The sequence below is a fragment of the Oryza brachyantha genome, chromosome 1 (assembly GCF_000231095.2).
Source record: "Oryza brachyantha chromosome 1, ObraRS2, whole genome shotgun sequence".
Taxonomy (NCBI): domain Eukaryota; kingdom Viridiplantae; phylum Streptophyta; class Magnoliopsida; order Poales; family Poaceae; genus Oryza; species Oryza brachyantha.
This window is the reverse complement of record NC_023163.2, coordinates 15,938,181-15,965,083: the sequence shown is the minus strand read 5'-3', so window position 1 is coordinate 15,965,083 and position 26,903 is coordinate 15,938,181. Positions and strand designations below refer to the sequence as shown.

At 39.5% G+C, this 26,903-nt stretch overlaps 2 protein-coding genes and 1 pseudogene across 2 annotated transcripts; 1 reads left to right on the top strand and 2 right to left on the bottom strand.

Annotated features, from left to right (window-relative positions):
• Nucleotides 1-2,949: 2,949 nt before the first annotated feature.
• On the top strand, nt 2,950-4,227 carry LOC102704473 (annotated as a pseudogene).
• Nucleotides 4,228-4,968: 741 nt separating this feature from the next.
• On the bottom strand, nt 4,969-22,074 carry LOC102704198 (peptidyl-prolyl cis-trans isomerase FKBP62-like). The gene is made up of 14 exons (XM_006645946.3): nt 21,898-22,074; nt 21,572-21,609; nt 16,758-16,981; nt 15,274-15,360; nt 14,117-14,392; nt 13,878-13,952; nt 13,710-13,790; nt 12,608-12,793; nt 12,167-12,256; nt 11,905-12,065; nt 11,681-11,803; nt 8,857-9,000; nt 7,660-7,767; nt 4,969-5,199 (listed from the first exon to the last, which is right to left on the bottom strand). The coding sequence occupies exons 1-14, from the start codon at nt 22,072-22,074 to the stop codon at nt 4,969-4,971; spliced, it is 2,001 nt and encodes a 666-aa protein (XP_006646009.2).
• Nucleotides 22,075-25,270: 3,196 nt separating this feature from the next.
• Nucleotides 25,271-26,611, bottom strand: LOC102703920 (UPF0481 protein At3g47200-like). The gene is made up of 2 exons (XM_040524679.1): nt 25,826-26,611; nt 25,271-25,768 (listed from the first exon to the last, which is right to left on the bottom strand). The coding sequence occupies exons 1-2, from the start codon at nt 26,522-26,524 to the stop codon at nt 25,271-25,273; spliced, it is 1,197 nt and encodes a 398-aa protein (XP_040380613.1). The 5' UTR covers nt 26,525-26,611.
• Between the last annotated feature and the right edge of the window lie 292 nt (nt 26,612-26,903).

Sequence of the window (26,903 nt, the reverse complement as noted above, 5' to 3'; positions counted from 1 at the left end):
TGAAAACTTGCTCTTATTAGCATAGTTTGAGACCACAATATTTGACGAATGATTCAAATAATACTATTCTCTAGCTCTCCCTAATCATAGTTGTGGACATATACTAGGGAAATCAACATTTTGCACGGGAAAAAAGATAGTTTCGAAACACTAGGTACTCGTTTGCACAGGAATCATTCTACCAATCAAGGAAATCTTAGTTACACTGAAACATTGTATTTCTAACTTACGGATTTGTGTCAAAACATAAGTATTATCTAGGATTTATTTGCACACACAAAAGTTTATTATGCCTGACAATTAAATGCTGTACCTCAAGATGTTTGAAATTTAATGAAAAAAGTCCCTTGTATGGCCCCAAGCTAATTGATTGGATCAATTAACCCCATTGAAAATAGTTACTTCACTACTTAATAATACTTCTCTTTGTTGTTATTGTTAATACAAGTTGTATTTTAAGCTGAAATTTGTATAGCCATAAATAACACCATTATCAAATTTTAAAAATATTTTAATATTTTCATGACTATTTGCTTGAACTTTAAAATATTGACGTCTAAATCAATATAAGATTCTTCTAACCTACTGTAAACAGTTTGGAAAAAATCTAACAAATTGGTGAGATATAAATTGTAAGGCATCTATTGTCCTTATAAAAATTCAGTACAAAATATGACTAATATAGTGAGAAACAAAAAATAGAAGTATGTTAGAGAGTAAATTGAACAGTTTTTAACAGCTTAGGGTGTAAAATGAGCCAAAAATAGTATAGAGGGCTAAGTGTTCTAATGAAATTGACTTTTTGTAACTTCTGTTACCCATGATATTTTTATTTGCTTGCATATTTATAAATCATAATTGGGATACTTATTTTCCTTTGTATATACTTCATTTGTTTCATATTATAAGATTTTTTAGGTTTGTCCATGTTCATCCTGTCTAGATTTATGAGCACATAAATAAATTTAGATAATAGCAGAAACTATGGTACCTTAAGACATACTTTCTCCGTCCCAAAATAAATCAACTTTGTAGTTTTTAGATACAATGTTTAACTCTTCGTCTTATTCAAAAAAAATTAATTTTATTTTTATTAGATGATAAAACATGAATAGTATTTTATGTGTGAATAATTTTTTTAAAATTTCTTGAAACTTTTTAAAATAAGGCGGATGGTCAAATTCTCGATAAAAAACCAAAAAGTTGATTTTTTTGGGACGAAGGGAGTATCCTTGAGTAAGGTGAAAAAAAAAAGCGAATTACAAAAATTTCAATATTTCCGACATTTCAGCTCGTGGAAAATGACCGAAAGCATCTGGAGAAGAAGCCGCGGGATGTACTTATCGTCACAGTGCCTGTGCTCGGACAAGCGTCGTTGATCTTCTCTGTGGCGCTTGCCGTGACTGCTGCAGCAGGATGACGCGGTGAAGCACCTGGGCCGCATGTGTTGCTCTCCGTTCCTTCTCCAGGGACGAAGAAAACGCCTCCGCGATAGGAATGGCCATCCTTCAGCCGACGAGGGAATAACTGAAGCTCGATTAGGTGGCCGGGGAATGGCACGTAATCCGCTGACAACACTTGGGCAGTGTGCTGATAATGGATTAATTAATGGGATTGTAGAACATTTAGTTAGTAATAAGTAAATTACTTGCTTGCCTCATGGCCTGTCCTTAGCACTACATCACAAATTCACAGCTTGCATATATATATACAACATGGGGGTATTCAACACGAGCGCTGTAACAAACTAACACTTAAAAAAGTGCCGTAGAGAATCAGAAACTCCGCTCCATTAATTCAGAAAAGAACAGCATTTTAGGGCATAAATCTACTCCAGTAGACAGTGTATGAGTACCTTTAAGGCACGGGGAATCATCGCGCCATGGTGTTCCGGTACTGCCCCTGGAAAATCCTGAGGAAATTTTTCCGCCATTCATTTTCTCTTCTCTTGATATGCGTCAGCAAGAACCTGAACTGTTATTACCGGTGACACTCAAATTTTCTCATGATGGTAGGATGGTGGTTGATGGCATATGACAAATCGTAGTAACTACCCGCGTTGATTAAAACGTACCTGCTTTGGCATCGTCGTCGGCTCGTCGCAGTAGAATCTGTCGGTTTCGTCTCGACTCTGCCATCTCCTGATAGCAGTAGAGTGCTAGGGTACTCGTCAGGCTCGCCTAGATCTAACGGAGTGTCATATACATATATGCTGGGGAATAGAGGAATCCTTCGTCGATCTTTCCTCTTCTTTAGGTCCACAGTTTATTGCTGCAGCTGGTGATCGTATCTGTGTGCAACACCGCTGCGCGGGTAGAGCAGCATCACCGTGTTTTTGTTTTTTTGCTTATGCTATAGAACAAAATTTAAATGTTTAATTTTAAATTTAGAGTCTATTTTAGGATTTCTTTTCAAAGTTTATTTTCTAATTTTGCCTTTTATATCGCTATGAATATATATATATATATATAAATTTTTTATTCATAAATTATTTTCATTTACAAATATGTCATTTGAATTTTTTATAAAAAAGCCATATAATCCCCCCTAGATTAATTATTGCTGGCCCATTTTACTCATTAGGAAGTTACTACACGCAAGTTACGTTTATAATAACCATAAGTCAACCATCACACTTTTTTAGATGAGATGACACACACTTTTGATGACAATGTATTTTCTTTAATTGTGTGCCATTTTTTTTATCCCAAATGGCGACAATAGGATTAGGAGGAAACACGTCACCGCATGACCGAGAAGAGAGTGAGACCACTAGAAAGCAATGCAACCTTGTACCATCTTCCTCAGAAGTATTGAATATATACAATTGCTTCGTAGATTCGTAATGACATGTAGTAAGTATTTTATCTCTCTTTTCACGAACACCCAATCATTTTCCATACAGAGATCAAGGTTTTTTCGGTAGAGGCAAGCTCTTGTCATGCCGTTATGACGTCGCTGGAAGCTTCGGTGGAGGCAAGCTTGGACGCCCTCCGACGAGATGATCCATGGAGGGCGCGGCAGCCCTTCACCATCTTCCGCGTCCCCACCTACGTCCGCCGACGGCAACCGCACCGCCTACGAGCCGCGCGTGGTGTCGATCGGTCCCTACCATCACGGCGGTGCCGCGCTGCGCGCCATGGAGGACCACAAGTGGCGCTACCTACAGGACCTGCTGTCTCGCCGCGCCGGCGACGGCGCCACCGTGGTCACCGCGTCCGCCTTGGTCGTCGAGGTGCGAGCCCTTGAGCCCCGGGCACGCGCGTGCTACAGCGAGCGCCCCTCCGGCCTCGCCTCCGACGACTTCGTCCGGATGCTCTTGCTGGACGGCTGCTTCATCCTCGAGTTCTTCTTCAAGTGGCACACCAAGGAGCCCGACGCGCTCTGCGACGTCGGCTGGGGTCTCACGCTCGTCGCCGCCGACCTGCTCCTGATGGAGAACCAGATACCGTTCTTCGTCCTCGAGAAGCTCTACGGCGTGGTCGCCGGCGCGCAGGGATCAGGGAGTCCCTCCTCAACCTTCTCGTCGAGTACATCGGCGACGAGGAGCCAATCAGGCATCCTTCCGGTGACTGGGAGGTCCACCACCTTCTCCACCTGTACTACGAGTGCTTCGTTCCCAAACGTCCACGGCCACCCGATTCGGCACAGGCAGCGGCGACGACGACGCGGACAATTCTGCGGGCCAGCGAACTGCGGGAGGCGGGTGTCACCCTCGTGCGGTGGATCGCGTCGCGGGACAGGTTCGACGTGACGTTCGACGGGCGCACGGGCGTCATGGAGATCCCGGCCATAGAGATCGACGACATGAAGCGGCCGCTGCTCATCAACCTCATCGCGTTCGAGCAGACGCAGGCGGGCGAGGAGCCGCGCCTCCTCACCAGCTACGTGGTGCTGATGGGGCAGCTCGTCGTGACAGCGCGCGACGTGGAGCTGCTCCGCCAGCGTGGCGTCCTGGAGAGCCTGCTGGCCGACGACGACGAGGCAGACCCGTTCTTCAGCCGCCTTGGCGAGGGCGCCGCTATGGACTTGAGCCGTCAGGCTTTCGCCGGGCTGTACGAGGAAGTTCGCCGGTACTGCGACTCATGGTGGCACCGCAACAGGGCGGCGCTTCGGCGCGACTACTTCGCCAGCCCCTGGTCGGCCATCTCCGTGGTAGTCGCGGCGGTCGTCGTCTTCCTCGCCGCCACGCAGACTTACTTCACCGTGTTTCCTGCCAAAAATTGATACTCCTACCTTCTTGATCAAGTGACGTACCAAAATCCCTAATTGGGCGTTAATCCTGCGGGAGCTTGTCAAGGATACAATAAATCAATTTTATCTATGAAATTATTAGACATTCAAATCTTGTGTTTTTCTAGAGCTTTTTTAACATATTTTAAAAGTTTCTCAAGATATCACATTTTTTTAAGTGTAAAAATAAGACAGAAAACATTAACCATGTATAGCCATACGAATTAGACCGTCCAAATCCAAAAAGAAAATAAGACAGAAATAGCAAAACAGTACTCCAACAAACTTTCTAAATATTCTATAGATGCCAAATCTGTGTATCAGCAGCGAAGAGATGTGATTTTCATCACGTTCACCTAAAAGGATTGAACAATTAACCTACTTAAACTGTCAACAGAAAAATACGAGTACTTTATTTGTATAACAGTCCGAAAATGCGGCGTGCGCCACTCTGTTGCGACCATAAGTTTTACAATAGGATACAGATTAAAATTAAAAACCGATACAGTATTCCTCTTAGGAAATTAAAAAAGGCAATAAATCCATGCATGATAGCTAAGCCCTTGGTGGTAATGGGCTAATGGCTAAGTTTTTATTCTCGCATTTTAGTTTTCCATTTGCGATATTGTAATTATTCAGTGGTATGCTCGGTCGATCATAAGCTCAGTTAAAGCTCGTGATCGAAGGCACCACGGGAATTAAGCAAGAACCAAAGTATCTTCCTGGTGGAGTAAGTCATTCATGGTTGTTTCGGTTGTTTGTAGCTGTTGCTGGTGTAGCTGGACTGTAATCTGTGCGCACATCGGCCCCAGGTTTCTTCATAGGAGGCACAAAAATCTTCCTTCCACTGTATTGGTGTCCTTCCATTAGTCTCATCACACCCATTTTCTTCCCGAGCTTCACCTTAGGCTGTGGCAGGTGATAAGTATATGTGGCATTTGCCTTCTGGTTAGTAAACTTGTACACCTACATACATACAATGATAGATCGATAGACCCCTCCTATCTAAACAAATTAGGGGTGTCTGAGACAATGGACTAAACTCTTGTCTTATCGGATGTTTGGACACTTATTATAAATATTAAACGTAAACTATTAATAAAATCTACCCATAATCTTGGACTAATACACGAGATGAATCTATTGAGCCTAATTAATCCATGATTAGCTATGTGATGCTACGGTAAACGTGCGCGAATTATGGATTAATTAGGCTTAAAAAATTTGTCATGAGAATTATCTCTCATTTATATAATTAGTTTTATAAGTAGTGTATGTTTAATATTTATAATAAGTGTCTAAATATCCGATGTGACATGGGCTACCCTTAACTATATAGATCATCCCCCGTTCAAAAATACTTGACGCTAGGAACTCTTGGCACGGTTCTGCCGACGTCAAATAAATTTGACTAGAGCTACGTACTAATAATCAGACCGTATCTTGGACGCAATCATTAATTGTAAGAAGCAAATTAAAAGGCTGCAAATTCTTAGACCGATCAGAAAAACACTAGATACTCCCGTGGTAATACAAGAAATGATCAAAATATTAGCAAGTCTTTATCTATGGCGTCCACGTCTCACATGAAGTATAGTGAAATACCAGGTGAAAATCCCTTAACTTACATTGGCACGGAATATTTGTGGGTGTGGACATGGCAATTGCAAAATTATAATATTCCATTCATTCCATATCATAAGACTTTCTAGACTTGACTAGATTTATATATGTGCTAATAAATTTTGACACATACAAGATATATACATTGATTCACATAGGATTATAGCTTGGTTAGATACCCCTCGGCCCACCAATTAGTGACCCAGGAATTTTGTATTAAACTCCTGTTCTGTTCTTGACTAAATAAATGAAACCTATATCCTTCCTAGGCAGGAGATCCATTCTCCATTTATCTCCTTGATTTATGTACAACTTGTCTAAGCTTGAGCTCGCCACCCTATGGGGTTTCGCCGTGTTATTGTGTCAAGCATTTGCTCCAACAATGACAAACACACAATATTTTATAAAATTTATAAACTACAACATGGATTCATGTAATTCCCTTTATAGCATATAAATGCCATTAATTACAAAATTTTAGTCTAGAATTATAAGGTCCATGGTGCACATGTAGAAGAGGGCATCACATGCAGCCAAATTCGGTGTTCGCAGTTAGCTGGTCTAACCACTTGTGTCTAAAGGCATGTGTAAATCAAATATTTGCAAATATTAGTTATACTATTCTTGGGTGGCTCTTGCATGGAACTCTGGAAAGGCCAGAAGGTACAAGTAGAACGCATCGGCCTAATACTAACAATGTCGCAAGCTTAAAATTATAAACAAGCTAGAAGGATATTATTTATAAGTTGATATGTACTGACCCCCAAATTTGACACAGGGAAAAAAATAAGAAAGATTTGGTCAATTTTGGAAATGATCCCTAGGACTCTAGCTAAGTGAGGCCTCCCCGACCGGTGGCATGATACCAGTCCAACCTCTCGCATAATAGCCACCAGATCAACAAAGTCTGAAATTGAGCCCAATTAAGGTATGTCCGTGTTTCTTTAGGTATGCATGAGGTTTCCTATGCGTTGGAGGAGAAAACAACCGGTTCATAAGGATCACCTAAGGCTGGTTCAATCGGTGCAACCAACGATACAATCAACAATAATCCAATTAGTTATTTGAAACATTCTTTTCCGTTTACCTACACCTTTTGCCCTAATTTTTGTCCTAGTTCTGCCATCTTCATTTGTTTGCACTCTAAGGGCATCTACAATGTATATTTTTTAGAAATATATAAGTCTTGACATATCATCATATACTAACTTAGCTAAAAATGCTCCAATGTTTAGAACTAGAACTAACACTAAGATGGGCCCCACTACTTCATAAAAATATTATCACCCTCCACTTTCCCCAACCTGCCAACGGTCAATGAACCAGCCAAGTCCAGCTGAAATTATTTTTTATTCTAGGCACCTGTTGCTCAAACAAGCAACCAATGCTTAAAATTTCTACACTAGCACCCATGCTCCAATTTATTACACCTTTTCCTTTTGTTTCTCTCTCCACTATGCATCTCCTTGGAAAGTACACTGGAGTGGCTCTAAGCAATCCATCCTAGCTCCCTATTTGTAGGTTTGTCTTGAAAACCTTTCTGATCTATCTGTCAGTCAGGTGTCTAACTCCTTATCGTTTTCCCCCATAAACCTTCCGTGTATTTATCTCAATACATGGGAATCGACTCTGCTATATATCTGACATTGATTTCAAAACCCATCTTAATTTAGGTCAACATGGTTGATGACTCCATTATACCCCCAAAGCTTTAGATGACTCTCATGCATTGGTCAGAAAAATATACACCAACAATATGACACGTATATATCAAAGATAAGACGCCGAGTGTAAAAACAATACCTTTAAACCCCTGTACAGTGCATCAGTGTCAATACCAAGCGAATCTCCGGGGAAAGGCTGTTGTGCCAGTTCTCGCGCTCTCACATTTCCAGGGTCATACCGCAATATCTATATTGATTAGATGAATACATTAATTGCTGATATGTGTACATGATGCTAGCATAGGATTAGCTAAGCTAAAAATACTTAAAATTTCCTTGAATATATAAATTTCTATTTTTTAATTAATAGATCAAGGTGAAAGAAAATCAAAGTAATTTTAGGTTTTTAGGATAATGTCCCTCATTAAATATCTCTCAGAAAGGTTAACAAATGGAACGAATGGGCCCATAGGTAATGATGGTAGAAATCCTTATATTTGTGAATAAATTTCAAAAGGTAAAAATGTTTATATTTATGAATGCAGAGAGTCCTAGAGTATACTGCTTAAAATAAATGGAATGGTGTGACATATCTGCTACCATACTTACTTCTATCGTGTAGTTTTTACATATCACTACATAACTCATTTAGTATTACATAACAACTAAACCTAAATTGATAGTCACGTACAAAATTAAATTAGTGTGAGTTTTCCATCTGGCAAGAAGGTGGGTAACATATCTTATGGGAAATGTGTTTTTGTTTATTTTAAGCAATATTATGATAACTAGCTAAATGGACATGTTTGCTACAGAGAAAAATATTATAATATTTTCTCAAATAAAAAATATTTTTCATGAAATGTGTTGCCCATATTCACTTAATATTAAGTTCAAATGATACCCCCATCTTTTCGCATATGCTTATACTTGTAAGCCAAAATTTGAATTTTTAACCTTAAATTTAGAGTTCATATGGGTTTTTTTAATCGTACTTTATTTTTCAATCTTGGCTTTTATATCACAAAGAATATGTATATAAATTTTTATTCACAAATTATTTTTCGTTTGTAAATATGTCGTTTCGCTTATTCCTAGAATAAGCCAAAAGATAGGCATAGCAGAATTCATGATTGGATCGAGTAGGTGGTCACCACTATTTCCCTTGAAATAAATATAGATTTTTACTTTTATCCATAGCAAAACACGGTTTTTTGGCTAGTATGATAGAAAAAAGATCCAGTGAACCAATACCAATTGGAACATGTAACATTTACCAAACATGTGTAGTACTATGGAGAAAACACATGATCACTATGTTATTAAACACAAGCACCTCATTGCACTGGCATTTTGCTTCTTGGTAGCATCGAAGCCGAATAGCGCATTCAGCAGCCTTGAATAAGATGGAAACGGACATTTGTTTAGCTTCTTCATCAATCTCATCTTCTAAAAGACGTGCCATTAATATCGCACTGGCCTTCAAACGAAAACATATTCAATTTCAGATTCAGTCGTCTGCACAAATCTATAGTCTGCTTGCATATAATATCTATGCAACTTAACTGAGACATGTTTTTACTGGAAAGAAAAACCAATGCCACTTCTTTGCACTCTTAAATAAAATAGGAGGAAAGCCACGTGCATGCATGGGTATCTGATTTATTATTCATAAAGAGAATGCTAAAATAATTTAGATCTTATTATTCGATCTAAGCTATACTTTATAAATTAGGAGTTACTTGCTAGTATAATTGAAAAAAATAAGAAGAAGTATCTCTATTGTGAAACAAATGATGAACATGGATAAAAAGAAATATCCATATGTGAAATATAGAATAGATTTGGATTAGATGATTAGAATGTCTCTCGGATTCATATAGCATCGCTAGCATTGAACACGAATGCCCTCCATATGGTGGAGCAACCGTAGATTTCTTCTCTTGTGTCGACAAGGCCATGCCCTCAAGGCCACCATGCATGTTCAACCATTGATGCGCTCCTAAAGGTCCACATTTACATGTTTGCCTAGCCTTTGAAGCACTCCTAGAATCCATGCACATTGGATGCCTACTGCACCATGCATGGGCTCATTAATCAGTGAATAGGCTAGTGGAGCCGCATTGCCAATGTTGGCCTCCCACTTATGCTATTTGAGCTGCGTTGACGTCAATGCCATAGGGATAGCCACAGTGTTGTAGCTATGTATGATTGGGACTCTTGGAGAGAGATAGAGAAAAGGGTTAGGGGAGAGGGAGACAAAGGGAAGAGTGGGAGGTGAATGGAAATACTTTTTTAAAGTGTTGAGACAATTTATGATATAGGGTGGACTTAAGAGATCTCTGGACAACTAGTGATAGGCCATTTAGAAAGAATTGCCTGCAAATTTTAAGAACAGGATAACAGCAAGCTTGAAGAGAAGGATAAATGCATAGGAAAAATCTCTTACATTCCGTAACCGGAGTAGTACGATTTAAATGGATGCTGGATACATGCAGGTATGGGTCGTATGGCAAAATATATATGTGCACACATACGAGAGATAGCTAGGGTACTTTAGTCATGTTTCTCTTCATAAATCTAATTCAATTGTTTATAACAGTGGGTTCATCATTTTAACTGAAAACTGATCAATAGCTAGATGTTTTTCTGTTAGAGTTTCTAGTATTTTTTTTCTAATTTATTAGAGATGACACTTGGTGGCCTAGGCGCTCTAATGGATGTTAATTTAATGGACCTTTAATAGATAGATTGTTTACCGGCACATCCCTATAATAAAATATAGAAAAAAGTCTGAATTACTCACTAACCAATTGCTACATTATGATTTACCCCACTCAATTCCATTACCGGACATTTTACATCTCTGAACTATTTAAACCAGACGAATTATCCTCTAATTCAATCTAGAGTGGTTTTGATCTCACATGGCAATCCAGTTAACCAAAACAATTCTAAAATGAGCAAACCCCACCTAGAATTCTTTCCTCCTCTCCATGCCTCCTTTAGTCCTTCCTCTACTCTGACCTCCTTTCCTTCCTTCCCGCCTCTTCATTGGAGTCCACCACTGGAGCCCCCTCACGCATCCGCACAGAGGAAGGGGTTAGGGTTTCGAGTTCTCCCTCTGCTGATCCTGAGTATGGGACAGAGGGGATTTCATTGGTGCGGAGGAAGGAGTTGTGAAGGTGGCGTATCCATGCGAAGGGGAGGACTTCTAGGGTGTCGGGTCGAAGGAGGAGACCAGAGGGTCAACACGGAAACGAAGCTGATAGAGCGGCAATTTGAGCATTGAAATCGATGTGATTTTCCATGGTGATTGCTGTCGGAATGGAGGGAGAGGAGGCATATAAAATCCCGTTGCTGCTAGCCTCCCTTGAGCTTTAAGATCACTACTGTTGTGGTGAGCTCAATGACCTTCATGCATGATTGGGAAAGAAAGGGATAGAGAGAGAAAATTGGAGAGGTATGCAGTCATGGGGACAACTGACCTAGGTGATGGTGCCAGTGGTTCTCATAGTGCAAGCCGAGGTAGGAAAGGGATGTGCCGCCTTAGAGTAGCTGTGACAAAACCCAATGTGGAGGCAGGGCCAAGCTCAAGGTGGCACTGCCCAGATCTGCTCTTGGAAAGGGGCAGCACGGCAACAAGCTTCCACCACGAGCAAGACAGTGAGACTAAAACTAATCTATATAGACATGCCCTAATCTTGGCCCTCGCCTTGCTGATCTGCACAAGGGAGAGAGGGGGGGTGATAGAAGATGGATGATAGGGATGACATATGGGACCTATGAATTTATTATTGTTGTTGTTGTTATTAGTATGTATGAATACAATGTTTCTATCTGGCATCAAAAGTTGAATGACAGAATATCTGGTATTGGAATTGATGGGGTAAATGGGACTATCACAATAGTTCAGAAGATTCTGGACATGGTATTATTTATCTTTTTTCCTTAAAGATATGATGTGTTAACTTTTGGACATGGTATTTAACTATTCATCTTGTTAAAATGTTTAGTGCATGTAAAAATATAAGTCATGCTAAAGGAAGCGTTACTTATATGATGAAACAAGTCCAGACATAGTTTTTTTAACAAGACAAGAAGATATATAGTCAAAAGTTAAGAATGTTGTATATATATTAAAATCGGAAGCAATATACCTTGTAATACCTCCTGTAAGCTCTCAAAAATTTGCTTGATCTGAACAGTTCGTCCGCCTGCCTTTCCTTCCTAGCTGCGGTTTCAATCATCTCGGCTCGACTCATATCCCTGGGATTTTTCTCCTAAATTCAATTAGGATCCAAAATCTCATGTAAAGTTTCCAGAAGATGGTTTGAAAATTTTCATAAACTCATTAACAGATTCAAGCAGATGATATACTCACATGAACAACAGAGACAAGCTCAATTTCGTAGGTCACGGACGAAGAACCAGGAGGAACAACCACAAGTGGATCCTGCAGATACTGCGGTGCAATGGTGAACAAGGCGATCTCTCCCAGCTGCATTGTCAGAACAGCTTCCTCTACGCCATCGCTCACCTGCTCTGAAATTTCAGTACAATATATATCTCTGTCACTTAAGACTTAACAGAAACAAATTAACAACCTAGCCTTTTTGGTTTGTAGAGTTGTAGGGTTGTAGCACCTTCATCAAGCACGAACTCGAATGGCTCATCTGTTCTGTGACCCCTCTGATCAAAAACAACCCCATCTTGGAGTTTACCAATCAATCGAACTGCCATTAATTGTGAGGCAGCGTTAGCTTATTTGTAATTATTCTAGTTTGTCTCAAAATAAGTTTATTTTTGAGTAATCACTGCATTGGAGTTTTTAAAGTAACGAATAAATGCATTGAGCATAGATAAAGTAGAGAGTAGTTTTATTGTGATTTGATAAAGTGGAGGATATTTTAATCTTTTAGCTTTTATTGCTAGGTGTGGGATGAGTGAAAAATAAAGTTATTTTTGGATGGATAGAGTTGGTAGGTAGCTATGCAAGCAGAAGCTAGCAAGCTAATAAATAGCTAGTGCGTGTGTTTATATATCTCAATATGTTAAGATTATAATTAGCTCAAGATTTAGAGTACCTCTGACTACTCCTTGATTCCCTACGTACTCTCCTGCGCGAAGTGTTTTCTTGAAGATTGTCTGGCCCTCTCCAATGTGAATCACTGTTTTATAGGACTTGAGTTGGATGTACACATAGAGAGTTGCATCAGGTGGCACAGCAGCTTCATTCCCTATGGATGGCCTGCCCTGTTTGCCAAAACCATCTATGGATCGAGAGAGAGTCAAAGAGAGCACCAAGAAATTAAACATGGAGAGAGACAAGCTTCCAAATATTCCTAACATAAGATATATGTGCCGGTTTGAGATGCTGATATATTTGCTGATTATCTAGTACACTAGCTAGCCATATGGTACACCAAGAAGGTATAAGAGTTTTCTTATATATATGTATTTGTTAATGTGAATATATATCGTTTGCCATTGTAATTTGCTTCTCAATAATATTTATTTTTAACACGAATTTAAGATATTTTTAAATTGTATATCAACATCGACTATGCTTCTTGTTATTATTTGTTTTTAATCTGAATCTCAAGTATTTCTAAATTGTACTCTACATGTAATACTTTTCTTCATAATATTTATTCCAGAATACTTACTTTTTATATTGTATTTTGGATACTTCTACATTTTACTTGTATGCATAATCTCTCTCTTAACATTATTTATTTTTAATCAAAAATTAGATGTTCCTTAATTTTCACTAATATTAATTATTTTTAAATTCTTAATCAGAATTTCTAATATTTTCTATTTATATTTTAACATGTAGTCTTGTATCAATATTAGTTATTATTTTATTTTTAATCCAAGTTTTAGATATATATTTCTCTAATTTGTATTTTTTCGTGAACTCTTATCTCAATATCGGTTATTTTTTTAATTTGTATTAAATTTCAGATTTTCTAAATTGTGCTTCTATATGGACTCTTCCTTAATTTATTTATTTCTAATTCCCAAATTTAGATATTTTAAAATTTATTTATTTTTGGACTCTTTTTTAGTTAATGTGAGAGTTTCCATCTTTTTTCTATAGAACGTATACCGATATCCGTACCCAGGCAGACTTAGTACTATTTTTTTCAAACTTGGAGGATAGATAAAAGGAGGAGAGCTTACATTCTGGTTTCACAATGAGAACAGCTTCTTCTCCTTCTCTCATTGTCTTCACAGCAATTGGAAATGCAGGACAGAAGAAGCCTGGATTTTATTATTTATTAGATTGATCTAGTAAAATAGAATTTCTATTTACAAGTCTCTCGTCCTGGTAACAAAAACTGTACTTACCTTTCGCAACGTTGAACTCAACACTATCAGACATGGATACTGAAGTCCCATCCTCAAGGGAGACATTATAGTTCACTACCGAAGAAAAACAAATGAAAAGTTATTTAGCTCAAATACATGAATGTGCATTGTTGCACTATAAAATAAATTATATCGTCGAAAATTGTTGGCAGAATTAATTTCTCAATTGCAAAACTAAAAAAGAGAGGTGAAGGGAGAACTAATTTACAAATGCTTACCAATAACTTCATCCAAACCACAAGGTTTAATATTTCCCATGCCATGCTTGATCGTCTTCTTCAAAATGCCTTCATTGTAGACAATTTCAGATATGGTGACAAGAGAGATAAGCTCAATATCAAACCTTACTGCTTGGTCCAAGGGGATGTTCGCTGGGATACTTGCAGGACACCCAGCTGACTTGGTTCCTACTAATTCTGAAGGGATGGTGAATATAGCTTTCTCCCCAGGTTGCATTGAGTTGATAGCCATACTGAAGCCTTGCATAACATCATCTATGAACAATACTAATTTAGTTTTACTTACGGAAGTATGCCTCGGGTTTTAGAAAAGTATTATTACAACGATACAAAGACCCAGTAATTTATATTTTTATGAAGTAACCACGTAAAGATGAATCAGATATCGAATATAATAATCTACATTTAAAGAAAAATGTAGGATGGAAGGAGATATTCAGGAAAGTATGCATGGGACATTGGGCACCTATTCATTAATAGTCACTTATGTTAATTTTAAGATTTACAACATATTGATCTAGACAAAAATCATGGCACAAAGCCACAACCCCTGTATTTTCATATAGTCCATGTTTAACTATGCAACATAAAAATAAAAAAATGCTATATGTACAAACAATTAAATATGACTCGAGACCGGCATATCAGTTAAACGAAAATCAATAGAACTTTCTAAAGCTATATGTATTAACAGTTAAAGATGTGGCAGATCAATAGAACTAAAAACAAGTTAACTTACTAAAGCATTAAAAGAATTATAAATAACCTGTGTGAAACAAGTTGAATATTAATTGCACAATTCAAAAATTAAAAAGTTTCAAGCAGTACATTGCCAATGTTTTAATAAACTGCTATGCATAGGCATTAACCCTATACATTTGTCTCCTATACTTTACCAGACTCCAATTTAATAAGTTTTCAAAAAAAAAAAGTCTCTGTGGGACAATGAAGGTGAGCGAAAACCAAACTATTTTGAGAAATGAGATAGTACTTATTAACCTCGCCTAGCTTCCTAGAGATTTCCATCGGTTGGTAATAGAGTTGTGTGTTTTATGCCTTTATGTAGATCTACGGTCCCGGCCGAAAGAATTAGAAAAAAATGTATTCAGTGCATTGAATATACGGTATGATTTTACCTTGTCCTATTATAAATGTCAGGGGCACACCATCTTCTCTGCTAGATGCAAACAAAGAACCATCAAGCCTTTTTCCTGTAAAGTGAACTGCAAGCAACCAAACAGGATGTATCGATCATTATTCTCTATACATCTAATCATTCATCAATATGTAGCCAGGTGCACGTAATACAAACATCTCGTTCCCCAATAGGATTAACTAACTATATATATCTTATATATCTTGTAATTCTGTTCAACGTCAATGCCCATTTTCCAAACTTCGATTTCAGTACGTGACTAGTTAATTTTGTATGTAGACTGTGTACTGGCAAATATATAGGTCTACATGTGTTTTCGGTGTACACTAGAAATTTTGTATGTAGCTGAAATTTTATTATATCTACACCGGAAAAGTACCATTTTCTAGCATATTATAAGTATCAGCAGTGGCGGACCTAGAATTTTTTTGATCGGTTTTTGGTGTGTTTGAACATAATTTGTAGAAACAAATCCTTATAGTTCGTATGGCATACCGTAAAAGAACTATATATATCAAAGAGAAAACATGTGTGATGTATTTTACTGAATGCAAGCACGTATATACCTTTCATAGTTTCATAGTTTCATAGTAGGAACGACACATCGATTTTTGTAGTAATATTCCATTAAAAGAAAATGCCAAAAGCATTAAGAGTTAATTGAATGACCCAACAAGGGCCGTCAAATCCCTTTACCGGACCACCACTGTTGGGTGAGAGGTAAAAACCTTACGGAAATTCCCAATTGATCTAGTATCGTGAAAGTGCTACAGTTTTCGTTTTAGTCATATATTTATAACTCATTTCCATGACTGGACCAACCCTGGCCTTCTCTCCTCGCCTGCCTCAGCCCAACCTGGGGTCTATCCGTCACTACTATCTGATGATACCCCGTGCTTTTATGCGGGATATATGAATAAATATATATTAAATATATTGAAATAATACATGAATATATTTAATTCGGATACATGAATGAATGCAGGTCAAATAAGTTGAAATAATGAATGAATATATGTTGAATTATTATGAAAATAGCAAAGAGATGATGATTTGATATTGTTGCATATTAATCTTTAGAACCTAAAAAATTATATATGATGCAGTATGATTATATGAACCTTAAATATAATAGTTGCTAATGGGTTATGACATATTATGTCTGTATGTAGAGTTTATGTAGCATGTTTGCATGAGTTTAAAATATAATAGCTGCTATGAACGATGACATGTATCATATGTGTATGTTGAGCTTTCTCAATAATAGGTAAGAACTATATAGGAAATGAAGAATAGATTATACCTCCATTCCAGTCAAAGAAACTTAAAATCGGTTCTGTAGAACTAAAATATTAGGTGTTTCGATGACTAAATCAAGTTTACCGAACCATAACTAATTAGGCGTTGTTAGTGACCAGGCAGTTAATTACACACTTCCACACATTTGCTTAATTAATTACGTACCTTGTGCCTCGTCGCAGTAGTAGAATTCATCCTTCTCCTCACCATGCGGTACCGTAGCCGCCGCTTGCTGCACAATCCACTTCGCAAATAAGCCAGGAGAGCCGTCAGCGTCGTCGTCGTCAGTCCCACGCTGGCTCACATCCAATGATGCGATGCCGTCGTCCGTCGTCGAGCCAGAGAAGCAGTGGTCAGGCTCGCCTAGCTCTGACAATTCCATGTCGAAGCTCCTGTCTATCTTCTCCGTCATCGTCGATGGAGAAGATCCATCGGAATGCATGGAAGCTAGCATATATGCTAATGGTGGCTAAAATATGATCGGCAGAGCAGCACGAGAGAAAGGGCCTGTCGCTGGGCTCTCTGTACGTACATTGATTCTACCAGGCATGACGACCTTTATATATGCTGCAAACTAGTGCTACTAGCTAGGTAGCTAGGTCATCCCTGGAATAAGCTCTCAGGCTCTCAGCTGCTAATGGTGGCCTGCCGGAATTAATAAAACTTCTATTGAATTAAATTATCAAGTTATCAAATAGGATAAAATATGATGTGATAACTGTGTAATTAAAAAAGAGAAAAAAATAGGTCATGAGACATGATTTCTACACAACACCCAAGATATAATAAAAAATAAGTACCATTAAATTAAAATATAAATAGGTATTAGTTGTATCAGAAGAGTGGTGCATAATCCTAGTTTGTTTATAACGTATAACGTGAGCATATAAAAGTTATAGCTAGTGTATTGTATTAAAACTTCTAGCTCTTTCATCATCACGTGCCCCTCCTATCAACGCAAAAGTCAATGTGTTGGAGTGTACATCGACAAAAAGTAGTGTTGGTGTATGCCGTTCAGTACACTCTAGAACGTGCATAAAAAATTGTCAATGGCGACCATGCAGCTTTCGTTTTCGTGTTTCACGATGTTGTACTTTTAGTATGTTTGCAAACTTTCATGTTTCACGACGTTGTATTTTATTAGTGTTTGCATCATGCATACTTGCACATGTCATGTCTCACCTGCAAGTTAATTGATGCGTCCTAGCTTGTGCTTTTCTATTAGATCGATTGACTGTATACAACATGCACACAAATATCAACGGCGACGATCAGTTTTAGTTGGCTTTGTGTTTCACGAGTCTGTGTTTTTATAGTATTAATTTGCATTGCGTACTTCATACGTCGCCTTTAATTAATTTCATTTTTAATGAAGCTATATTACTAAATTAGCAAATTGCATGCATGCCTTTGACGGCTATCATCGTCGCTTCACTTGTTCAATTTAGCTGGGCTTTTTCAACTCGACTGTGTGCACTTTCTTTTTATTATGATCACCTCGTAAATCTTAATAAAATAAACTAGGATTAAAAATACATAAAATTAACTTCAAATTTAATGTTAAAAATTCAAATTTTTATTTATAAGCATAAGCATAAGTCAAAGACACGGGTGTAATTTTTTGTACAACTAACGATAGAGTAATTTTATGGTACTTGAGAAGGTACCATATGAATATTAGGTGAGGTGCCAAATTTTATAAAAAATTATTTTATCTCTCGATACCTTGTTAAAGACCATAAAATTGTCCCTAATGATATCGTTGGACCCAGGATGTCCGTAGAAAACGTAAGGTCGTAGTACCAAGTGAGCAACGTGAAAAACAGCCTAGCTAGCTTAGCTGTCTGGGCTGCAATTCTGCCATGCTGCCACCTTTGTAGTATATGAATCCCTAAAATGGCTGCCGGCACAATATATATTAGTAGTATACTTAAATTTATAAAAAAATTACTGGCAAGTTAATGAGTTATATTAGCACTTTCAGAACATGCACCAAATTAAAAATCTCAACAAGGACGTACTATTCGCGGCTCTAATTTCATGGTTCCAGAAGTTACATTTTAATAATTGCATGTTGCATGCATGGCTTCTTAAATTATTTGCTAGTTCAACCTTATACTAACTCTGTTTCATAACATAAGATGTTTGACTTTTTGGTCACAACGTTTGATCATTCATCTTATTTAAAAATTTAAATTTAGCACAAATATAAAAAATTACAAGTCTGCTTAAAGTTCTTTTGATAATAAAGTAAGTTACAAGCAAAATAAATGGTATTTCCATAATTTTTTGAATAAGACAAATGGTCAAACATTGAAATCAAAAAAGTTAAACATCTTATATTATGAAACGGAGGGAGTATATTATAGGTTTGTAACCTCGCTAGCACATTTCATCGTCGAATATGCTTCTCGAACTTGTTTGTAGTCCTTATCAATGAAATTGTTCTTTCCAAAAGTTCTCTTCTCACGCAGTCTCCCCTCATAACGATTTATTGGTATACCAATTACCTGCATATCCTTTAAATAGTCAATGCAAACACTCAATAAATTCTCCGGTTGTGTTAGTGTATCCCTCTATCATCGATCCCTCTGGATGATCCCGATTTCGTGCGTACCTCTATAGGATGGCCATGTACCGCTCATATGCTCACATCTGATGCTAGTATACTGGGCAAAGTGCAATGATCTAAGTAATGATATGAACCATTAGGTGAACCATCATATCAAAAAATGGAGGCAAACACATCTCAAGATGGAAGAGAGTCTTCACAATAATTACACGTAAAGGAGCTAGTTCTTCAAGGATAATAACCTTTTGTGAGATTGCATTGAAGAAATAGCACATTCTTGTGACAGCCATCTTTAGGTGCAATGGTTAGATTGCCCTGATTTCAAATTTGCAATAGAGAGGAATACAGTGAGCATGACATGACTCTCGTGGGAGTTATAACCTAACAAAGTCGAGTCATTCATAGACAATATGTTATTTATGTTGGATGCAAAACCATTGGGTACTCTAACCTCGTGAAGACATTTGCAAAATGTCCTTTTCTCCTCAGGTATTAGGGTGAAGCAGGTGGGTGGAAGGTATACTTTGTCGTTCGGCTCTTCAATAGGATGTAGCTCTTTTCATATACCCATTTATACGAGATCGTTATGTGACTTAACTGAATCTTTTGTTTAGCTAGCTATGTCCAATAACAACTCAATTCTACTATCGAGGTCCAGGTGCATCACATCTATTGCATGAAGATTATCTAGGTCTTTCCAATATGGTACATACTTGTAAAATATTGAATGTTTTTGAACGGAACAGTCGGTTTGTCTTCTTACTCTTCTTATGCTTCCCCACTTTCCTCTTGACCTTTCTAAAGACTACATTCACATTATTTGTCAATTTAATTACAAATTTACCCATGTCAACCCTTGTTTTTGCTACATATTTATCCAGTATATCATCAAAGTGTGCCGCCATCGAACGATATCTATGACCTCTGGGTAAGAACCATCGATGCCGCATGTACACATTTTATATGTTGTTAGGTACCATACGTGATTCCATAAACACATATACCGGTCTTCCCTTGCATCTGCCCTGAGAGAGAAAACATTACATTACATCGTTGATGGACACGAAAATTATAGTGCTTAGAGTGAAGTACTCATGCATGTACTCATCCCACAGTCTTTAAGCAAGTTGTGTTGGTCCTTGCATCAATATTTACAACAAAAGATACTTCCTCATCCAACGTAGATAGTTAATAGAGTTGTACATGGTCAGAGGTATGGACCAAGTGTTGTGTTCGCTACTCAACTTACCAAATGGGTTCATCCTGTCGGTACTCAATGCGAACCTAACATTTCTTGGATCATCAGCAAATTGAGCATTCTTCTCATAAAAATATCTCCACCTCTGCGTATCCACTAGGTGCCTAAGCATCATATCCCTGTTGTGTTTTTCTTTGTGCCATCTCATGAGCTCTGCAACTCTAGGGTTCGAGAACAATCGTTTTAGACGATCTTTCACTGGTAGGTATCATATCACTGTAGCTGGTATTTTCCACTTAGGTTCGAATGAAACTTCGGTGTTATCTAAAGATATAGTACCAAACTTGTACCTACTAGCATTGCAAATATGGCAATGATCCAATAATTCATATTCCTTACGATACAAAATGCAGTGATTGACATATGCATGAATCTTTCACACTCCCAACAACAAAGACATTTGAGCTTCTTCCCATGGTATGTAATCGAGGGCAAAGGGATTGGGTTTCACAAAAGTTTCTTAAGAAAAATTAATAAATCATTGAAGCTACTGTCATACGAACCGTTTGCAGCCTTCAATCTTAGAAGTCGATCTATGACCTTGATACAAAGAACTCCTTGTCACAACCCTTTGACTTTGCATACAAACTTTTCCTAACTACTTTATGCAAAGTTTGGAAACTATCTAAGACCCTCACCGACCCCATTATTACTTTGGGGGCTGCTACGGTATATTGTAGCGTTAAGCACCGGGATAAGCTCTAGTCATGTTACCTTGTCTAAGTAACATGGTACTTTTCAGGTAACATGATACCTCAAATGTATCAGGCATGGTACCATGTCCAGGTACAATGGTACCTCACATATATCGTGTACTATATTTCAAGGTAGCATGCTCAAGTAACATAATACCTTCCCAAGTAAAATGGTACCTCACATGTACCTTTTATGATACCTGAACAGTATCATATCTGGTACTAGTGGTATCATGAACAATATCAGATCATCGGTAGCGAATCCTCGTCATCGTCGCCACCGCCGTCGCAGCCACTGTCATTGCCAACGCTGCAGCTGTCGTTGACCGCGCTAGCTGCTCCCGGCCACCGCTGCCGCCGTTGTTGCCGCAATCGACACCGTCAAGGTTGCGGTCATCGTCGCCGCCCTCGCCATCGCCATAGTTGTCGTCGTCGTCATCGCTGCAGTAGCAGCTATCGTCGTCGGCGCCGCCCTCGCCGTCGCCACAAGCACCGTCATCGTCGCCCTCATTGTCGCCACAAGCGTCGTCGTCATTGTCATAGCAGCCGTTGTCGTCGTCGCCGCAGCCGCCGCTAAATGACGTCAAGTATGGCAGCCTCAGCTCCTCTGCTGCATGCATGAGAACGAAGAGATCAGCTAGTGCAAATGAGAAGAAAGAGAAGTAGCAGCATCATCGTCGTCGGCGGCGGAGCTCGTGCAAATGAGAAGGAAGAGAAGTAGTAGGAGATCCCGTTGCTGTCCTTCGGACGGGAGCCCGTTCGGTAGCATTTCCGTATTACTTTTGGTTCAATGTGCCTCAAAATCTCCTCCAAATCTTCCCTACCTTCATCGTCCATCAAAATATTACAGTGTCCACCGCCATCATCATCCATCACAATAGTACAGTCATCTGTGCGAACAAAGTCACATGAATGCATGAAATCGCTTGTACCAGCCAAAGGCACGTTGCACTCCATTTCAGGTATGTCATTTTTGTCAGAGTCAACTGTCTTGTTGTGATGTCACCAACTTGTATATCCTATAATAAAATACTGAACTAAGTGAGATCTTGTAATTGCCATTTTTGTCCTTCGTTTTTAGTTCTGGCACTGTCTACATGGACAATATATTTCCTTAGTCTTCTTTGCTCTTGCATGCTACTCGGCAGCCCAGATGAATTTTGATAGCTCATCGAGGAACGCCTGTTCATATCTGGACATGTCCTACCTCCATTTATATATGACCATTTACAAGCAGTATGAAAACATAAATAATTATCATTTAATCGTGTAAAATATATTGCAAACTCCATATATATTTATTACTAGCAAATCGCCCGTGCTTTGCAATGGGATTTTATATTTTAAAAATATCATTAAGTGATAGTAGTTGACACATGTAATACTTAGTTATTTTTTCTTGAAAAACAGAATTCAAATAAAAAGAGGAGGCATGTAAACTTTAAAAGCCCAGTAAAAATAAAAGTCAACAAAGCACCCTAACCCTACTCTCACTCTCTCTCCCCTCACTCACTCACTCCCTCCCTCCATCCCTATCTGTTCCGGCGTCGGCGGTGGCGGCGCTGGCGCACCCACGAGGGAGCGCACCAGCGAGGAGGGCGGCGGGCTGGCGGTGACGGCAGGGCAAGGTGGCGTCGTGAGCCCAGTGGCCGCGACGGAGGGGTGGCGTGACACAAGGGTGACCCGCGCGGCGGCGGGATGGCGGTGGTGGCGTGGCGCGCGTGCGGCCACGGGGTGGGGGCCACGGCACGAGGGTTTCCCGTGCAGCGACGGTGACGGCGATTGTGTCGCTCCCTCTCCAACGGTAGTTAGCAGTCAGTCCTCCTCTCCAGCCTTTTCTGGTCTCATGCGGGCCCACCTGTCATCCACTATAGTGGTATATGGTATAGATATGCACAAATAAAAAACATAAAAAAATCGTTACTTTCTAAAAATAATTATTCCAAGCAGCACTATAAATATTTAAAAGTTTGAAGATGTGATACTAACATGTTAGAATTATGATTCAACAATAAAATAATCTTACTACCTCAAATGATCGGTGAAATACACCAAAATGAATATTTAAAAGTGTAAGAGGTTGTACTAGCATGTCGCAATTGTGAAACATGAAAAAGTTCCATACTCCATAAAAAACATTAATTCCATTCACCAAAATAAAATTCACAAATAATAGGACATGCTATGTATTTTACAATAATTAGAAACTAAATCAAGATTAGTTTCTCTCTCTCTCCACACTAGATTAGGGTTTATCTGTCTCTCTATAGTAGATCCAGATATCCATCCAATTTGATCTATACATATGGAGCATTAGTTGCAATAACAGTCATACATACTGAGTGAGACAATAAACCAAAGAAGATTTGCACTAAAAATATGTATATGGCTTGCAAATTGAAAAATACAAAACCATGAACATTTTCAATAAAAAACACTCCTTTTCCTTTTTAATTATGAAAACAAAGGCTTAAAGTGCATAAAACAGCAATAAGATAGGAGTTAAAGGTATTAAATCATTCAACATAAAACCTCCCCCTGCTTTTGTCTTTTCCCTGAAGGAGTAAAGCCTAGAATGGAGTGGCTCTCGAGAGGAACAAGAAATAGAAATAGTAGATGAGATGACATCGCAGGCAGTTCATGGCGTTAGCTATATGAAAAAAATCATTCTCACTTGTGGCTCTCCTTATGCGCCACGTGCGATAATCCGATCTCAAAAGGCCATTTACCCATTTATGCCGTCCACGAAAATGGTTTCCACAAACGACATATTAGCTACACGGGGTGATTTCCCTTTTTCCAGGTGGCCGAACAGTGGGTCACCTGGAACCTACTATTGTGTTCGCTTGTAAAAAAGATTTCTAGTCTAGTGTTCTACTCTCTATATACACCCCTGCCACTCTCATTAGTGCAATAAACACCACATTATTAGGGTTCCTCAGCTATTTAATATTTCCACGTATTGTAATCTACAATTGAAGAAATAAAATAGTACTCCCTCCGTCCCTAAATATTTGATGCCATTGACTTTTTTATACACGTCTGACCATTCGTCTTATTCAATTTTTTTTATAAAATATGTAAAGTTATATATATATATATGCATAAAAGTATACTTAACAATAAATAAAATGGTATAAAAATAATTAGTAATTATATAAATTTTTTGAAAAAAACGAATGGTCAAACATGACTTAAAAATTCAACGGCGTCAAACATTTAGGGATGTAGTACCAATTAAGCGGTGATCAGTAGTGTGTATATATACACACACAGCAAAAAATATAACTTTCTTCATTTTGTTTCTCCGCGTGTATATACAGATGAAAGAGGGATTGGATTTAAACAGAGATGGGGGAGCAAATAAAGTTTTATTTATCAAGTATTTCCACTGTTACATATTATAAGAGTTTTTGACATTATTTAGATTTACATATATGCTAATGAATCTAGACATATATACAAAGCATATGGAAGCGGTTTTTTAGCAAATGGGGGATGTTCACCATTGCTTGCATGTTATCTAAATAGTTATCAAAAAATATAAAACAAATTAATAAGATAGATTAATATGAGTTATATCACTCCGCAAACATGCACGTTCAAATTCGACTTCTACATGTTATAAAAAATAATAATTATGAATGTACGTATATTTTGTTTCAGTTTTTTTCTACAACTTGTAGAAGTTAAATTTAAACTTGCATGTTTCTAGAGAAAGATAACTCATATTAATCTATTCTTTTAATTTTTTATATCTTTTATGAATATATTTGAATGACATACAAGCACACCGGTGGGCATCCACCCTTGTTGTAAACCGTTTCCCCCAAAACATATATATTAATATATGAACGAATATATGTAAACCAAAAAAAATCTTATAATATGGAACGAAGGGAGTAGAGATGAAAGCATTGGGCTTTTGCACAAAGTGCTATCGACGAAACACATAAGAAAGAAAATGTAGAAGAATGAGCTACTGATGAGATTAGAGCGACAGAGAAAAGAATCGAGTTAGCTGTTTGAATTCTCTGGAAGTTGGATGCATGGAGGCGTACGACAATCTCAGGGTTGCAGCGGCGTGCAGTGGAGTACTACTCGACGGCGCGGAGGCGGCAGTAAGAACAGAGGTCTGGAAAAGCTTTTGCAGTCAATTTTTGGAGGGGTACACGGCGAAATAAGTTTGCGCTATGGTGAGGGCGACGAGGAACGCGGCGACGACGACGGAGATGGCTGACCACGGGTTGGAGAAGTAGTCGCGATGGAGCGTCGCCCTGTAGCGGTGCCAGCTCGAGTCGCAGTAATGGCGCACGTCCTTGTACAGGTCGAAGAAAGCCTGGCGCTCGTAGTCCATGGTGCCGACATTGCCAAGGCGGCTGAAGAACTGGGCCGCCTCCTCGTCGTCGGCCAATAGGCTCTCCACGATGCGGTGCCGGCGGAGCAGCTCGACGTCGCGCGCCGTGACGATGAGCTTGCTCATCAACGCGACGTAGCTGGTGAGGAGGCGCGGCTTCTCGCCGCACAGCGTCTGCTCGAACGCGATGAGGTTGATGAGGAGCGGCAGCTTCATGTCGTCGATCTCTATGGTGGGGATCTTCATTACTCCCGTGCGGCGGTCGAACGTCACGTCAAACCTGTCCGGTGCCACCTTGTCTTTTGCGAACATGCCAAAGCATCGCGCGGCAGGCCTGTCCCCCACAGGCACCTCGCACCGGACGAACGTCACCCCCGCCTCGAGAAGCTCGGTGGCGCGCGGGATCGTCCGTGTTTTCGGCTCCGGGGCATCCTTTGGGTTGGGGGGCCACGGGATAGTTATTACGACTACCCCGTCCTTCGCCGTCTTGGGCACGAAACACCCGTAGTACAGGTGGAGCAGGTGGTTGACCTTCATGCCAGCGGACGGCTCACTGCTTGGTTTGATCTCCGCTTCGATATACTCGACGAGAAGGTTGAGGAGGAGCTGCCTGTTACCCTGCTCGCCGGCGATTGCGCCGTAGAGCGCCTCGAGCACGAAGAACGGGATCTGGTTCTCGATCAGGAGCAGGTCATAGAGGACGAGCGTGCGAACCCAGGTCACGGCGCTGAGCGTGTCGGAGTTCTTTTCGTGCCACTTGAAGAAGAACTCGAGGATGAAGCAGCCGTCCATCAGAAGCATCTCAGCGAAGAAGTCGTCGGCCTTGCCCACGGGCGGCGGCGGAGGCACGGGGCACTCGCTGTAGCACGCTAGCGCCCTGGCCTGCAGGCCTCGCATCTTCTTCAGTAACGTGGATTCGGCGGTGTCGTCCGCGTTGCCGTCGGCGTCACCGGAGAAACGGGAGAGCAGGTCCTTCATGTACCGCCGCTTGTACTCCTCCATGCCGCGGAGAGCGCCGCCGCCATGGTAGTAGGGTCCGATGGACACCATGCGCGGCTCGTAGGCGGTGCGGTTGCTCTCGCGGATATAGGCCGGGACGCGGAAGATGGTGAACGGCTGACTCTCCCTCCATTTTTCTCTGATGTCTCTCCACTTCACCTCTACCATTTCCGACACTGATTTCTCCTCTGCCATGGACATGTACGTCTGTACCTGCAGCTAGCGAGGTTACAAACTTACAATATATAAAGTAAGTAGTACTAGCAAATAATTTAAGAAGCCATACATGCAACATGCAATTACTAAAATGTAACTTCTGGAACCATGAAATTAGAGCCGCGTAGTATACTACGTACGTCCTTGTCGAGATTTTTGATTTGGTGCATGCATGTTCTTAAGTGATAATATAACGCATTAATTAACTTGCCAG

Excerpts from the sequence above, each read along its gene's own strand:
- LOC102703920 (XM_040524679.1), bottom strand. The coding sequence starts at position 26,524 with ATGGTGTCCATCGGACCCTACTACCATGGCGGCGGCGCTCTCCGCGGC. Across the intron at positions 25,769-25,825 it reads TGACGTTCGTCCGGTGCGAG|GTGGCACCGGACAGGTTTGA; the intron begins GTGCCTGTGGGG and ends GCAAAAGACAAG.
- LOC102704198 (XM_006645946.3), bottom strand. The coding sequence starts at position 22,074 with ATGGAGTGCAACGTGCCTTTGGCTGGTACAAGCGATTTCATGCATTCA. Across the intron at positions 16,982-21,571 it reads GGGCGGCGCCGACGACGATA|CTTCGACATGGAATTGTCAG; the intron begins GCTGCTACTGCA and ends GATAGACAGGAG. Across the intron at positions 9,001-11,680 it reads CTTACAGGAGGTATTACAAG|GCCAGTGCGATATTAATGGC; the intron begins GTATATTGCTTC and ends TTTCGTTTGAAG.